We start from the raw sequence: 17,215 nt of genomic DNA, 5'->3' as shown, positions 1-17,215 counted from the left end.
GGATTGGGACAGCACTTCACAAGATCACATGTTACCTTGGCAAAGATGTTGCTGACACTTGCCGGTTTGGGAATTTTCATTTTAAGTTTGTTGCTTTCCACATGGCCAAGGCACAGGAGACGGCTGCCTGATTCCAAATTATTTCAAACTCTTGTTTTACAAGCTGGACAACAGGTTGGTCCGTTCCGTGGTCGTGTTTCGTGCTGTTGTTTACCTTTGTAATTTCCGGATTTCCCTATGGTCTCCACTGATTTTTTTATTCCTCTTTTTATTCAACTTTAGTAGGGGTTCCTATACTCATGAGCAGCACTGTATATTCTTAAAATATATATACCAATTACAATGCTTTACTTTTTGTAGCTATACGCACGAAAGGTTCATGACAGCAGCCTGAATTTTTAGGCCTAAAGAAGGAAACAAACATAGACAGCCATGTCCAGTTCCAAAAAAAACCGACCTTTTGTACTGAGTGACCATGCCGCCCACATATTTGTGGTTATGTGGTTACTGGAATATGGGTTTCCCAACATGCACATGAACAGACCCTCCCCCCCCAAAATCTTTATTGACTGTTATGTAACCCGGGCAGTACATTATTGATTTAGTGAGTGTATCTGGAGGCTAGGCTGCATGTCTGTGTGTGTCCACTTTGACAAGACAAGCTAATGATTGATTGGTTGACTGATGACGTCAGTGGGCAGAAGAGATAGACTGTCATTCACATTGTTCTCTTACAGAGAGAACAACTGTCTGTATATGCAGTTCTGTCTTCACTGTAAAATATATTTTTATCTAGTCATTTATTTTTTCCATCAGTAACATTTTTTTCAGCACAGGAAGGAAAAGAGGAAAACTTTTGTTCAAGAAACTGAACTGTGGAAGACGGAAACAAGCATACCTCTGTTTGTCGGGATGAGATCACCTGGAGTTTGCCTTTTTTGGCTGTTTCTTATCCTCATAAACTCTGAAAGGGTGAGTTAATTCACAATTTTTTTTACCCTTTAAATCTCTGCATTTGTGGCACTCTTATGTGTTGTTATGACTTGAATATCCCTCCTGTCTTCCTCCAGGTCAAATTTGACGCATTTTCAAAACGTTTCTATATCAGAAATTTGGGTTTCTATCAACCAAATAGTCAAAAAAAAATAAATAATGATGTGGATGGTTCCATACAACCAGAACACTTCAGAGGTAAAATAAATGATCAGTTCACTACTTCAATTGAATTTGGGTGTTTTATTCAATTTTGAACAATTTTGAACATTGAAAAAAGCTTCAAAAAAGTAAAAAAAAAAAACACAACAAAAACGTCAAAGCGCCAAGAAAATCAACAAAAACCTTGGAAAAAGTGACAAAAAAAAATTTAAAAAAAATAAACTCACAAAAACGTTGGGAAATGTCACAAAAACTTTCAAAAAAAAGTTTGACCCAGAAAAACAAAAGTTGCATGGTCGACGGGAGGCCAACACTTGAAATAAATCAGGAGTTTTCAACCATGGATTTCTGCTTGATGTTACAGCACAAACACGGTATATAGAATAGTGTTGTATTGCATGGTTATATTTTAGTTTGTCAATCCAGAATATATATATATATATATATATGTATATATATATATATATATATATATATATATATATATATATATATATATATATATATATATATATATATATATATATATTTATGTATATATACATGTATGTGTGTATATATATATATATATATATACTTATGGGGCCGAAGTATATATTTTAGAGGTGCAACGATAAATCGATTAATCGATTAGTTGTCAACTATTAAATTAATTGGCAACTATTTTGATAATCGATTAATCGTTTGAGGCATTTTTTTATTAAAAAAAATAAGATTTCTCTGATTACAGCTTGTTAAATATGAATATCTTCTAGTTTCTTCTCTCCTCTGTGACAGTAAACTGAATATCTTTGAGTTTTGGACAAAACAAGACATTTGAGGACATCATCTTAGGCTTTGGGAAACACTGATCCACATTTTTCACCATGTTTTGACATTTTTATAGATCAAACAACTAATCGATTAATCGAGAAAATAATTGACGGATTAATCGACTATGAAAATAATCGTTAGTTGCAGCCCTAATATATATATATATATATATATATATCCTCGGTGGCACCTGAAAAATATAAAATGTTTGCGGTCTAGAGACAACCACATCTCTAGACCGCGGCCCATAGACCTTTTTCACGGCAGACATGTTGACATGTCATAGTAGGAAAAGCACAGGTGTATTCCAAACCATTAATGATGGCTGGGTTCCACTTAGGAGAGGTCCTGGTATTGTGCATGCTGACTCACTGAAATAGCTTACCGGGACACTTGATGGAATTGAGTCATCGTTAAGGTTATCAACTTCAGCTGTGCTTTTCCTGCTATGACAAGTCAAAATGTCTGCTGTGAAAAAGGTCCTTTGATTGGGGTTCACTGACTCTGCTCTGCTATCAATGGAGAGCCTGTCTTTGCAGTGGGCAACAGGCAGCTGAAGTGGGACTCATCTTCAGCCCTTGAGTTTCATGCTTTGGACTGGCCCACTTACTTCATGACTGACTATATTAAAATAATGTAATTAAAACCTTAGTATTTAAGTCTGCAATAGCGCACTGTTCTCTATAGCCTTATAATTGAGTGTATTTTTGTAAAATATCACCATTTCCATTTTAATCCAAACACAGTAAGTGATGCTTCACAATGTAAACAGTTAACATCTTTACAACATCAAAATCTATTTTCTGTGCAAACAAGTGTCCACAGACATCCAAACCCTAAAATTAAATAAAAATATAAAACAAAAAGACATAAAGAATAGAATAAAATGTATTGCACTTTCTAATGACACCATCATCTTTTTCCTTTGTATAATATTAAAAATTACTTTCATCCTTTTCCCATTCAGTCGTGGGCTTTGTATATAAAGTAGTTGTATTGTAACTATTCTGATCATGTTTGCTTCTTCACACCCTATGAGACAACTGCTTCTGACACTAAATCATTTTTTGTAAATAGTCATAATTCTCAGCACAAATCTCCCATTTTTACAAAGCTTTCTGATCAAATCAGTTTCACTAATGTAGTGCCAAATCATCTGGCATCATTGATTATCTCTGGGCATCCTATCCTTGATAATAAACAGCATACTCTTCATTAATATTAATTCTAGTTCTTATAATATTCACTCAGGGCTGCTGTTTGGCTCTTCATAGTCACTGTTAGCAGCAAACTGGACTAGTGGCTGCTGCTGTAGAGCTGCAAGATTAAGTTTGATTCATAAACATGAGCGCTGGTTTGCAGGCAACATTGTTTTATGTTTTGCGTGACCGCTAGCACTGCTCCTAACTAGCTTAGCTTATCCGTCTCATCCTCTTTATTTGGCGTTTCACTCTCAAACTGCGAGCTGGTTTTAATGAAAAAGTTGCTGAGTTTAGATCATGTGGCCACGTCACTTTCTAGCGCTTTCCTCGTTTTAATTGACGCCATTTCAGCACCATTTTTTAGCTTATTATCTGTTTTTATAGCTTCCTTTTGCTCGTGGATTGCATCCTCTAACAAGCACCACTGACTGAAGTGTAACATTGTGCAGGAAGCCTAGGGACAGCATCCATGATATTTTTCGGCTGTGATTTCAACCCAGTCCCATGACTGAAGACCGGATTCTCCGCCAAAAACTAAATGCTGTCTACCCTAATTGCCAATGATAAAATTAATCGTACACAAACGCATGTCAGGTGAACACCTAGGGTCTCGGGCTCTCCAGCACTTTGTTTTGTTGCTGGAGGTTAGGCACATTTCTCCGGTTGTTCTCGGCGCTGTAGCAGTTTCCCCAGCAGGCTGAGCCCGGCTCCTTGCTTTCTCTGCCCAGGCCACATCGCTACCTGGATGTGTGACGGCTAGACGAAAAAAGGGAGCCACAGCTGAGCCGCGCCTGATTGAAGCTTAATAACCTTTATTCATTCAAGGAGGGCCACTGAGAGCAAGCTCTCTTTTCCAATGACGCCCTAAAAATAGCACAAATAAAAATAAATAAAAACAATCTCAAAAATTACAGTAAAAATAAATATGATCATGAAAATAATCTGATCATAAAACAATACCCAAATTGCAATATGTAAAAAAGTAAAAAAAAAAAAACATTAATGAAGGAACTATCACAAAATTACAGTAAATAAAAACAAATGAGAATAACTGATGTAGATGAATGAGAGGGCTATTAGAAAACAAGAGCACTCCCTATGTAACACATTTTCAAGCATCATTATAGAGAGGAGACACACCAAGCCGATAATCGGCCATCGGACAGTCTGGCGAGGTCGGTGACTCGAATCTGTTCGGTGTGTCCCGTGCCGTCGTCTGTCGGAGGAGCCGTCGGCCTTCATTTGGGCCGACCTGACATGTTCAGTCGGGAGACAGGGCAGTCGGGATTCACCCGGAAATGGCGAGCGGATGAGCCGCTCAAAATCTGACGAAAATCTTTTTAAACTGACCTTTGTCAATCTGAAATGAAGACAGATTCAGAAACTGCACGGCCTATTTCTCACTTAAAATGTTTTCAGAAACATGTTTTGGTGAACTATTTTAGGACAATATGAGATTGTATTCTGAACGAGCCGCCATGACAGTCTGGCTGTGAATTTCCGGAGAAAAAAGAACCACGTGACGCGTTCGTCCAATCCGCTGCCGGTTTTCATTTTCTGGGAAACAATCGGACTGTTAATGGAAAAAATACAGAGCAGCGCCGCCTGCTGCTATGGAGACGTATTACGTTTTGCGCACGCACAGAGCGTATGCTCAAGTCGGCGTCTCTTCGGTGTGTTGTCTTTTTGGACCTCGGGGACCCGACTGATCAGTTTGACTGGCTTTTCTGCCGACGGTCGGCCGTCTTTTTGGTGTGTCACCACCTTTAAACGTCCAAATGGAAACAAGTTGTTCTAATTTAAGGGAATCCTGAAGCCATTTCCATCTGTCAGGAGCGGAAAAGTTAAAAGCACTTTTTTCTATTCTGTCTAATTTACTATTGCTGCGTGGCTGCGTCTGTGAGCGTGTCTGATATGTTGTGTCTGATGTTGTGTCAGTAAAATTTAGCAGCGAAGACGGACCAGACAACCTCACTATTAGTTAGATAAAGTTCAGAAAAAAATACTGGGAACCAAGCAATCGGCACTTTGCACTGCACTAGTAGTACTTATAATTTAATAACTGTCAAGTCATCTTGGTCAAATAGAAGTTGACAAAAAATAATTTTCAACAAAAGATAAAACTGCTGAATTCAACAAGCAACAAGTACTTATATGTTTACAGAGGTATAAAGTTGTGTATCATCTGCATAATGCTTTACCAGGAAACATCTCTGAGCTGTAGATGTTGTGCATAACCATATTCTATTCTCTCCTGTTCTGTTGATTTCGCACTGTAATGCATTTTAATTGCTGCTGCAGTGTTCAGGTGATGAGGATCCATCACCCATAGAGGGGATTCCACTAAAACCCCAGTTACCAACCCCTAAAGCCCCTGAGAGAGATGAGTTCCTGGGTCCACCTGAGTGTTTGGAAAATAAGTAAGTATATTTTGATGGGTTTCTTCCTGTGGTTGTTAGATTTTCTTTACTACTCTGTAGTTGCTATGGTCTGTTACATTTATATTTGTACATTACAGTCTTTTTTAATGATTCAGAGGTCTGGTACAAGGCTAGTTTATCACAGTCTTAAGCTACTGACAACTATCCACCTAACCAGCAGACCCAGGAAGTCTAGCGGTCCAAGGCTTAATGCCACTAGGGTTCATTCTAACTGCTTGGGGCACCTCTCACTCTGACGTCTCTAAATTTTTGCCCGTATAGGACCTGATCATGTGTGTGTAGTTCCAACAACAGAGTGAAACATTTTCTAATTGGGGATTATTATAAAGCATACATTATTATTATTATTATTATTATTATTATTATTATTATTATTAATAATCTATAATATATATATATATATATATATATATATATATATGTGTGTAAGTAATGTGAAATTAATCTGTAGTGTCATGGCACAGTCCCTTTCATATTGGCTGTTTGATCTACTGCCAGGCTGAGGTGTGTGTGGCTTACCTGCCGTCTCGTTCACTTGCCGCTGCTCCGCTTCGTCTCCTGACCAGCAATCTGGCTGTGGTCTGGTGCTGACTAGCCTCGACACTCGTTAGTCGGTGATCTGGTGATAGTTCATTTGTAGACATTTAGTGAGATGTAAAGAGGCAGACAAAACATTGACACAACTTGATAAGGGAAAAACAGAGGATTCGTTACCATGTTCTGAAACACATTAGCTGAATCTCGAGTCGCTTATGTGATGTCTCCTCGCTCCTTGCTTGAATAGAAAGTTGTCTGGGTGGCCGGGTTAGCTCATTTGGTAGAGCAGGCACACATATATAGAGGTGTATATCTCGACGCAGAAGGTCCAGGGTTCAAGTCCGACTCTCTCCCCTTCATATCTAGCTGTTCTTTCCATTTAACGGCTGAAATGCCCCAACTAAATCTTTTAAAAACGAAAAGAAAACAAAAAGTTGTCTGGCCATTCTTCGTGAAGGCTGTCTCAAAGCTCTTATTCCTGCACTGAGAAGCGAGACTGGAGGAGCGAAGATGGATCTCTGGGGAGCTATGAGAGAGGATACAGAGAGCAGCCTTCCTGGAAGCCGTGCAGCTGAAAGCTGTTGCTAACTCCGCCCATACAGCTGACGAAGTCACGTGACGCTCAGGAAAAGATGTCTCATCCCTCCTGTCTCTCCCATGTTTCCTCGGTGGGGCGGATTAATATGCGAGGAAGGGAAGCAAGTAAAGGAAACAGGGATGCAAATTAAGGGGGATGGGATGTACCACGTGGCATCCTTCATGGCTGTCTCCCAGTTTGTTCTTAACGTCTGCTTTTGTAAACTCTGACAAAGGTAAGCCACACCCACCTCAGCCTGGTAGGAGGTCAAACAGCCAATAGGAAAAAGATGGTAGCATGATAGTAGTCAGTATGATCTGTCTTTCAACATTTATCAGGTTAACTCGTGCATCATGTGACCTGGTGTTTTGTCCTCTGTGGGAGGATTGCCTCGATGGACGTTGCTCTTGTAAACTACCCAAATTGTGTCCTGTTGAGAACGTGACCTCAGTTTGTGGGCTGAAAAAAAGAAACTACCTCTCCTACTGCCAGGTAACTCATGTACAGAGTTAGGTTATCGACAGCTGTTCTGGAATTTGAACTCACTGTGGAAACACAAATCTGGAATTTGTTGTAGATATAGTTTTCTAAGCGACTAATCAGTTTCTGAAAAAAACGCCCAATTAGTTCCCATCTATACCACTTGTCAAGAATCAAAACCATGTGACAAGATGAGTCTGATTGAAATCAGAATCGATATAATCTAGATACTCATTACAGGCCTTAAAATTACCTGGTTGATTTCAATAGTGCAACCCTTTCTACATTAGTAAATTGTGTTGGTTTTGGGCATTATACTTTCATCATTAATCCCCAGTTCATACCAAAGATTTGCGACGAAACAAAACTGTTTTAGAATGTTTCATGAAAAGTTTCAGCGGTCTGAACCGGCCCGTCTCAGCTCGACTCAAACCAGCTGATGGCGTCGTTGTAACTCAGCTGGTGGAGTCTCCAGAGGCTGGTTTTAGAACGTAAGAGACGTCAACTGTTTCAACAGCCAATAGAGAAGTCAGCTGGTGGAGTCTCCAGAGGCTGGTTTTAGAACGTAAGAGACGTCTCCTGTTTCAACAGCCAATAGAGAAGTCAGCTGGTCGAGTCTCCAGAGGCTGGTTTTAGAACGTAAGAGACGTCTCCTGTTTCAACAGCCAATAGAGAAGTCAGCTGGTCAAGTCAGCTACAAACTATAGAAATAAAATTATACAGAATCCATTTTATTTCTATGTTACGTACTGTCAGATGGTGGAAATGGCAGAGTTTAAGACGGAGGTTCAAAAACACAAAAATCGGAAAAAGTGGAAAAAACAGTCAGAAAAAGTGATAAGTACAGCACCAAAAAACATTTTAAAAAACATTGAAAAAGCGGCAATAATGTGTAACAATAATGTGTCCACTTTGGTATTACAGAAGTAAATCCTATATAACTTTATGGATCTTATCCAACATCAATCATCAAAAATTAACAGTCAGCACGGTATGTGGTGGAGCAAGCTAGAGAGTGACTGAAGAGAGGGAGCAGCGTTGGAACAAATTCATATTTTAAGACGCTACAAATGATATCCAGCTACAAAAACGCCTGAACAGTCTGAAGTTAGAACAGAAGTACAGAGAGTCATTTCTATGCAGATGATACACCGTCTAATGTCATTGGTGTAAACTGGCAACTTTCAGAACGCATTGCAAGTTTCAACTCGTCTTGTCGCAAATCTTTGGTATGAATTTGGCTTAAGGCACACAAGTTTAATTTATTTTAACACATTGTTAATCTGTTTTCCAGGCGATGGCTCACTCATGTTTGATCAAGCAACCCGTCATGTCGCACTTTGGGGTTCATTGTGGAGGTTCGTTCTCACAGATGCATTCATTGCTTTGTAATATGTTAAGTATCCTTCTACTCTCCCTGTATTACTACTTGTAGTTAATGTTAAAATCATTTCTGTGTCACCACAGCAGATCATCCGAAGTTTAAAAGTTCAATAGACCCAGAAACGGGAGTGGTCAAGGTCTTCATCCCTTACCCTGGGACATCTGAACGCGGGGAGGAGTTACTGGTGTGTCCGAAGATTTGGGACATGGCGGCTGCTAACGTGGTCTGCAAGAATCATGGGACTCCACTGTGAGAGGGGATATATTTATACAATGCACTCTTGTGGAAATAAAATACATTTATAATAAATGCTTATCTGAAGAAGCTCCGTCAAAGTGAAAAATATGCCTTCCACGAACTCTAAAGATGTCAGAGTACATTTTGTCTGTTCTATTTCATTCGTAGTGACCGTCAAAGGCAGTGCTTTAAACTGAATATCTTGCATCTCGGGCATTCGCAGGTCAAGTATATACAGTATATCACAATGTCAACTGTAACTTGACTTTGTCACACCAACGTAAGAAGCCCCGAACTGGTTGACACACTGTTCCCTCTCTGAAGAGGGACAGCTTATCGCAGCCTTTGGAGGGCGAAGAATTTGCAACTTTGAGTGTAAGATTGCAGTGCTACGAGTGGCGAGCTTCAAGCAGACTAACATTATACAGGTTTAGACAAAGCTAATGCTACCACAGATGGCAGACAACCTGCAAAGCGAGAAGATGAAAAAGGAATTAGCTTGGGGATGACACAGAGACTTAATACCTTAGCCAGGGTCTCTCTGAGGTTATAGGTGACTTTTCTGATACAGAGACTCAACCTAAGCGCTGCCTCTGGCGGTCAGTACGGATTCATAAAACCAAAGTTAAATTCGTAACTTTCATTTTATACACTTAGGTTGCGTCCGAGAGCACATACTATGCACTACATACTCAATATGTATACTATCGTTCAACATTTTGTGTACTAAGCTGTCAAAAACCAAAACATGGCGATGGAGATATAGCCTTCAGACTCGTGTGTGTGTGTGTGTGTGCTTACAGAGGTGCAGAGATGGCTGATTCTGTGTCTTACAATAACCTGATAACCAGCGGTGGCAAGCAGTTACCGAGCAGCTGCGTTAGCATCTACTGCCAAGGTTACGAGAATTCGCTAGCTGAGTGTGAAATCTCCGACAAGGAGATGGACATGATGAGCGTCGCTACAGCAACCTGTTATAAACAATCAAGAGGTCAATATGTACTGATTTTACTTTACTCTTTTCCATTGGTGCCTTCAATAGGTTGTGTTTACTGAAGGGCTGGGACAATATGCTTTTGTCTCGATTCAATTCTTTTACGATTGGATTTGTATTGTAATTTTCATTTATTGTGATTCTAGAAATGTTGCAATTTGATAGTTTTGAGTATTGCGATTTTCAGTGTTTGGCCCCAACGTCATCTTCCAGGCGTTGCCTGGAAGGCACTAGGATTAGGCAATGGTTAGGGTTAAGAAGGGGGATAGGTGCCTTGAAGTCGACAGTTACAGCGCTGCCTTGAAGTCGACGTTGGGGACTTAAAACACCATCGAGCGCGATTTTCTTTTCTTACTTTAACAAAAAACATAACATTGAATAATACACTTTTAGAGACAATATATCTTGAGACATTTTTAATTGTTTTCTAAGAAGAATGCACATCACATGTCAGTCAGTCAGTCTGACATTTATTTCTCTTGTATTTTGCTAAACTATTCTAGTATTATGAAATGTTTGTGAATGTATGTCTTTCAGAAAAGAGTGGCTTCAAGTGTGCAAACACAAAGTGGGTGTCTCTGAACCAGACTTGTAATGGAGTTGACGACTGTGGCGACCGCAGTGATGAGATGTGCTGCAAAAGTACAGAAAATACAGACACACACATAAATGGATTTTATAACCCTGAATGGTCCTGTCTTTCACAATTTGAATTATGTGTGTTTGACAGGTTGCAGAAACGGTGCTTTCCTCTGCAAGACGGGCGTGTGCGTGCATAAAAATGGCATCGGTGATGGAAAGATTGACTGTCTGGATGGCTCGGATGAAACACTCAAACACAGAAACGACCGTGAGATACATAGACATTTTTAAATCAGTTTACCCAAAACATAATTCATTTCCTTTCAGTTTTGGAAATCAGTGAAACTTTTTCTCATTCTGTGTACGATTTCTGTTTTTTCACCTCTTTAAAAAAGCTTTAAACCAACTAGGGCTGGGTATCGCCAATGATTTCCTGACTCGTTTCAATTCCCATTCACACAGTCCCGATTCGATTAAATTTACAATTTGATTCGATATCAATCAGGTTAAGGAAATTTCAGTTCCAATACCAATTTTTCTTAGATATAAAAGTGATTATCAGAGAAATTTTGCTGTAAATTGGACAAGCAAGAAGCAACCCAGGATTATGTTTTACATTAAAGGTGACCTATTATGCTTTTCCATATTTTCTGTCATATCTTTTATGTTGCCCATAGAGGGGATTCCACTAAAACCCCAGTTACCAACCCCTAAAGCCCCTGAGAGAGATGAGTTCCTGGGTCCACCTGAGTGTCTGGAAAATAAGTAAGTATATTTTGATGGGTTTCTTCCTGTGGTTGTTAGATTTTCTTTACTACTCTGTAGTTGCTATGGTCTGTTACATTCATATTTGTACATTACAGTCTTTTTTAATGATTCAGAGGTCTGGTACAAGGCTAGTTTATCACAGTCTTAAGCTACTGACAACTATCCAACTAACCAGCAGACCCAGGAAGTCTAGCGGTCCAAGGCTTAATGCCACTAGGGTTCATTCTAACCGCTCGGGGCACCTCTCACTCTGACGTCTCTAAATTTTTGCCCATATAGGACCTGAGCATGTGTGTGTAGTTCAAGCCTGTGTAGTGTGTTCCAACAACAGAGTGAACATTTTTTTAATTGGGGATTACAAAACTGGGGATCAATAAAATCATACATTATTAGGGCACGAGCACGAAAGTGCAAGGCCCCAACGGTGCCTTGCACTGAAAGTGCGAAGGAACCTATTGTTTTTCATAAGATTATTTTTACCAATTCCTCGTTGCATTTTTGAGGGGGTTAGCATTCACAAAAACTCACAAAAATTTGCACACATGTCACAACAGGTGAAAATTGCAAAGATTCAAAAAAAGTACACATATCCACCACTAGGTGGCGCTATTGCAGTAAAAAAAAGCGTTTGGCCCTATAACTCCCAAACCGTACATCTCACATTCAAAAACCATATATTTTTGCGTTCCCTGGATCCAGCTGAATCTCCTGATATAGGCCACGCCCATTTCCGCCTAGACTTTTATATGTGAAAAATCGCGATTTATCGAAAACCTACTTTGCCGAACTCCTCCTAGACCGTGTGACCAATCTGTATGAAACTTGGCAGGTAGCATCTCCAGACGGACTTGACAAAAAGTTATCCAAAGAATTTTTATAGGATAAAAATTGCACATATTACGCATAAAGAAATTTGTTTAGTTAAGTATGAAAACGCCAACTTTGCCATATCTCGACCAAAATAACTGCTATCAATGCAAAACTTAAGATTCTTGTTTGCCATGACCCTCTGGAGTTGCCCCACACATTTTACGAAAACTGGCCACTAGGGGGCGCTACAAGTACATAAAGTTTATACCTCATGAACGGCTAATCCGATTTTTACAAAATTTGTTGGGTACCATCTAGGGCCACTCATGAGGCCACCCCTACAGTAAGGTACTGATCGGTCAAAGTGGGCGTGGCCTATTGGACCCTAATTGGTTTTAGCCCTTGGGCACATTTTTGACGGCCTCAATATATACGAAAACTCACAAAAATTGGCGCCTACATAAACACCTGGGAGCTTTGCGAGACTGTACAGCGATTTGGCCCAAACCTGTAAGTGGGCTCCATAGCGCCCCCTAATGCCTGGAAGGCCTTAACTTGGACATAGTTGCTCCGATCTTAACCAGATTTAATACCGATATTGCTCTAATCATTGCGAACATATTTCCCATTTACCTTCATTAGCTCCGCCCAACTTCAAAAGAATTTTAATAGCTAAAACAATGCACAAGTTACAGAGGACCAACTACCTGTAGGTGGGTGTCGAAACAGGAACGGTTGTATCTTACCAAGATTTATTCCGATTGAAACCAAACATGACACAGTTGTGCGGCATAGGGGCTTGAGCATCCATGCCGAATTTCGAGAGAACTGGAAATTAGATGGCGCTGTTAGAATTTTTCTTATTAATTAGCCACATCATGATATATGGGAAACATACTTGGTCTAACTTCTCCTGGGCCGTGAGTCCAATCTGCACGAAAACTTGGATATAGACTCGGTGGACCCTCGTGACTAAAGATTATCAAAAGAATTTTGATAGCTAAAACAATGCGCAAGTTATGGAGGAACAACTTCCTGTAGGTGGCTGTTAAAACATGAACGGTTGTATCTTGGCAAAAGATATTCCGATTTACATGAAGCTTAGAATGTGTGGTCTACATGTGATGTTGCATCTGCCAATACCCCCGACTGCAAGAAGGCGAGGGCCCGTTCATCGCTGCTTGCAGCTTTAATTATTATTATTATTAATCTATAATATATATATATATATATATATATATATATATGTGTGTGTGTAAGTAATGTGAAATGAATCTGTTTGTAGTGTCATGGCACAGTCCCTTTCATATTGGCTGTTTGATCTACTGCCAGGCTGAGGTGTGTGTGGCTTACCTACCGTCTTGTTCACTTGCCGCTGCTCCGCTTCGTCTCCTGACCAGCAATCTGGCTGTGGTCTGGTGCTGACTAACCTCAACACTCGTTAGTCGGTGATCTGGTGATAGTTCATTTGTAGACATTTAATGAGATGCAGATGGTGACGCATCAGAGGAAAGGACGTCTCATCCCTCTAAAACACACATTTCCTCGTTTCCTCTCTCCTCGCATGATTTCCTCGCGTCTCGGGACGGATTAATATGCGAGGAAGGGAAGCAAGTAAAGGAAACAGGGATGCAAATTAAAAGGGATGGGATGTACCACATGGCATCCTTCATGGCTGACTCCCAGTTTGTCCTTAACTTCTGCTTTTGTAAACTCTGACAAAGGTAAGCCACACCCACCTCAGCCTGGCAGTAGGTCAAACAGTCAATAGGAAAAAGATGGTAGCATGATAGTATTCAGTATGATCTATCTTTCAACATTTATCAGGTTAACTCGTGCATCATGTGACCTGGTGTTTTGTCCTCCATGGGAGCGTTGCATTGATGGACGTTGCTCTTGTAAACCACCCTACTTGTGTCCTGTTGAGAACGTGACCTCAGTTTGTGGGCTGGACAATAGAAGCTACCGCTCCTACTGCCAGGTAAGTCATGTACAGAGTTAGGTTATCGACAACTGTTCTGGAATTTGAACTCATTGTGGAAACACAAATCTGGAATTTGTTGTAGATATAGTTTTCTAAGCTACTAATCAGTTTCTGGAAAAAAAACAAACAGCCCAATTAGTTCCCATCTATACCACTTGTCAAGAATCAAAACCATGTGACAAGATGAGTCTGATTGAAATCAGAATCGATATAATCTAGATACTCATTACAGGCCTTAAACTGACCTGGTTGATTTCAATAGTGCAACCCTTTCTACATTAGTAAATTGTGTTGGTTTTGGGCATATACTTTCATCATTAATCCCCAGTTCATACCAAAGATTTGCGACGAAACAAAACTGTTTTAGAATGTTTCATGAAAAGTTTCAGCGGTCTGAACCGGCCCGTCTCAGCTCGACTCAAACCAGCTGATGGCGTCGCTGTAACTCAGCTGGTCGAGTCTCCAGGGGCTGGTTTTACAACGTAAGAGACGTCTCCTGTTTCAACAGTCAATAGAGAAGTCAGCTGGTCGAGTCTCCAGGGGCTGGTTTTACAATGTTAGAGAGGTCTCCTGTTTCAACAGCCGATAGAGAAGTCAGGTTGTCGAGTCTCCAGAGGCTGGTTTTACAACGTAAGAGATGTCTCCTGTTTCAACGGCCAATAGAGAAGTCAGCTGGTCGAGTCTCCAGAGGCTGGTTTTAGAACGTAAGAGACGTCTCCTGTTTCAACAGCATCCAGAATCCATTTTATTTCTATGTTACATACTGTCAGCTGGTGGAAATGGCAGAGTTTAAGACGGAGGTTCAAAATCGGAAAAAGTGGAAAAAAAACAGTCAGAAAAAGTATAAGTACAGCACCAAAAAACATTTTGAAAAACATTGAAAAAGTGCCAATAATGTGTAACAAAAGCGTCAAAAAATTGTCGTGCCGTTTACAGCGCTAAATGGCGTCGAATAAGCACCAAAAACGTCCAATTTGGTATTACAGATGTAAATTCTAATTAACTTTATGGATCTTATCTCAGGTTAGGAAATCCTCAACCCAACATCAATCATCAAAAATCAACAGTCAGCACGGTATGTGGTGGAGCGAGCTAGAGAGTGACTGAAGAGAGGGAGCAGCGTTGGAACAAATTCATATTTTAAGACGCTACAAATGATATCCAGCTACAAAAATGCCTGAACAGTCTGAAGTTAGAACAGAAGTACAGAGAGTCGTTTCTATGCAGATGATACACCGTCTAATGTCATTGGTGTAAACTGGCAACTTTCAGAACGCATTGCAAGTTTCAACTCGTCTTGTTGCAAATCTTTGGTATGAATTTGGCTTACGGAAGAAAAGTTTCATTTATTTTAACACATTGTTAATCTGTTTTCCAGGCGATGGCTCTCTCATGTCGGACCAAGCAACCCGTCATGTCGCACTTTGGGGTTCATTGTGGAGGTTCGTTCTCACAGATGCATTCATTGCTTTGTAATATGTTAAGTATCCTTCTACTCTCCCTGTATTACTACTTGTAGTTAATGTTAAAATCATTTCTGTGTCACCACAGCAGATCATCCGAAGTTTAAAAGTTCAATAGACCCAGAAACGGGAGTGGTCAAGGTCTTCATCCCTGACCCTGGGACATCTGAAGGCGGGGAGGAGTTACTGGTGTGTCCGAAGATTTGGGACATGGCGGCTGCTAACGTGGTCTGCAAGAATCATGGGAATCCACTGTGAGAGGGGATATATTTATACAACGCACTCTTGTGGAAAAAAATACATTTATAATAAATGCTTATCTGAAGAAGCTCCGTCAAAGTGAAAAATATGCCTTCCACGAACTCTAAAGATGTCAGAGTACATTTTGTCTGTTCTATTTCATTCGTAGTGACCGTCAAAGGCAGTGCTTTAAACTGAATATCTTGCATCTCGGGCCAAGGTCAAGTATATACAGTATATCACAATGTCAACTGTAACTTTGGGGTGACTTTGTCACACCAACGTAAGAAGCCCCGGACTGGTTGACACTCTGTTCCCTCTCTGAAGAGGAACAGCTTATCGCAGCCTTTGGAGGGCGAAGAATTTGCAACTTCGAGCGTAAGATTGCAGTGCTACGAGCGGCGAGCTTCAAGCAGACTTGCAGTATACAGGTTTCAGCCCGGTCTCACGGCAGTTTGTGTAAATGTCACGTTATTTTTAATCTATTGATCGTGTTCATGGGCACGTTTTTCTCGTTTTTTACGTGGTGGCCAGCACGAAAATGTGAAGTAATGTATTTCAATGGGAAGCATATTTCGTGGCCACAGCACGAAAATGGTAGGGAGTAGTATAAAGAGCCGAAAATCCGTAGGGAGGTTGGTCGTGATGGTGGATGGGTCAAACAACACAGGACTTTCACCTGGGCGAGCGGGGTTCACGTCCCGCGTGTGGCGTTTTGTTTCCCGTAGTCTTCCTAATCACAATCGTCCCGTTATTGTCGCGCGTCCCCAGCAGCCGTCTCCCGCGGTCGTCTCCCGTGGTCGTCTCCCGGTGTGTGAGGCGCCCTTTCCCCGTAGGGTTTTTCCTAAACCCAACCTCCGCCATCCCGTTATTGTGGCGCGTCCCCCATCCCCCGTCCCCCGTGGCCGTCTCCCGGTGTGTAAGGCGCCCTTTCCCCGTAGGGTGTTTTCCTAAACCCAACCTCCGCCATCCCGTTATTGTGGCGCGTTCCCAGCGGGCCGCCTCGCGGCCACCTCCCAGCCACCTCCCATCCCGTTATTGTGGCGCGTCCCCAGCGGGCCGCTTACCGGCATATGGAGCATCCTTTTCGGCAGTCTCCCGGCCGTCTCCCGGCGTCCTTTCCCCGAGAAAATAACGTGACATTTACATGGAAAAAACAAGAAAAACGTGCCCATGAACACGTATCAATAGATTAAAAATAACGTGACATTTACACGAACTGCTGTGAGACTGGGTTGCAGGTTTAGACAAAGCTGATGCTACCACAGATGGCAGACAACCTGCAAAGCGAGAAGATGAAAAAGGAATTAGCTTGGGGATGACACAGAGACTTAATACCTTAGTCTCTCTGAGGTTATAGGTGACTTTTCTGATACAGAGACTCGACCTAAGCACTGCCTCTGGCGGTCAGTACGGATTCATAAAACCAAAGTTAAATTCGTAACTTTCGTTTTATACACTCAGGTTGCGTTCAAGAGCACATACTATGCACTACATACTCAATGTGTATACTATCGTTCAACATTTTGTGTACTAAGCTGTCAAAAA

General features: G+C 40.9%; 1 protein-coding gene and 1 long non-coding RNA gene across 4 annotated transcripts in view; both read left to right on the top strand.

Moving 5' to 3' along the window:
* The first annotated feature begins 689 nt into the window (after nt 1-689).
* Nucleotides 690-17,215, top strand: part of cfi (complement factor I) — a 33,167-nt gene continuing 16,641 nt past the window's right edge. For 2 of the 3 annotated variants that reach the window (XM_031276652.2, XM_031276653.2), the window contains exons 1-12: nt 691-972; nt 5,472-5,590; nt 7,064-7,217; nt 8,500-8,563; nt 8,673-8,838; nt 9,630-9,817; nt 10,358-10,462; nt 10,551-10,670; nt 11,080-11,167; nt 13,808-13,961; nt 15,343-15,406; nt 15,516-15,681. In XM_031276652.2, the coding sequence (XP_031132512.2) occupies nt 913-972; nt 5,472-5,590; nt 7,064-7,217; nt 8,500-8,563; nt 8,673-8,838; nt 9,630-9,817; nt 10,358-10,462; nt 10,551-10,670; nt 11,080-11,167; nt 13,808-13,961; nt 15,343-15,406; nt 15,516-15,681 (1,448 nt within the window). In that variant the 5' untranslated portion in view covers nt 691-912. Of the gene's footprint in view, nt 973-5,471; nt 5,591-7,063; nt 7,218-8,499; nt 8,564-8,672; nt 8,839-9,629; nt 9,818-10,357; nt 10,463-10,550; nt 10,671-11,079; nt 11,168-13,807; nt 13,962-15,342; nt 15,407-15,515; nt 15,682-17,215 lie in introns of all 3 variants that reach the window. The other variant, XM_031276651.2, reaches the window with a different exon arrangement.
* On the top strand, nt 15,700-16,964 carry LOC116034108. The gene is made up of 2 exons (XR_004100981.2): nt 15,700-16,098; nt 16,909-16,964. It is a non-coding gene; the product is annotated as an uncharacterized LOC116034108 (long non-coding RNA).

This window comes from Sander lucioperca, chromosome 17, assembly GCF_008315115.2.
Source record: "Sander lucioperca isolate FBNREF2018 chromosome 17, SLUC_FBN_1.2, whole genome shotgun sequence".
In the NCBI taxonomy this organism is placed as follows: Eukaryota; Metazoa; Chordata; class Actinopteri; order Perciformes; family Percidae; genus Sander; species Sander lucioperca.
The sequence above is the reverse complement of the archived record's forward strand: the minus strand, read 5'-3'. Positions and strand labels throughout refer to the sequence as shown.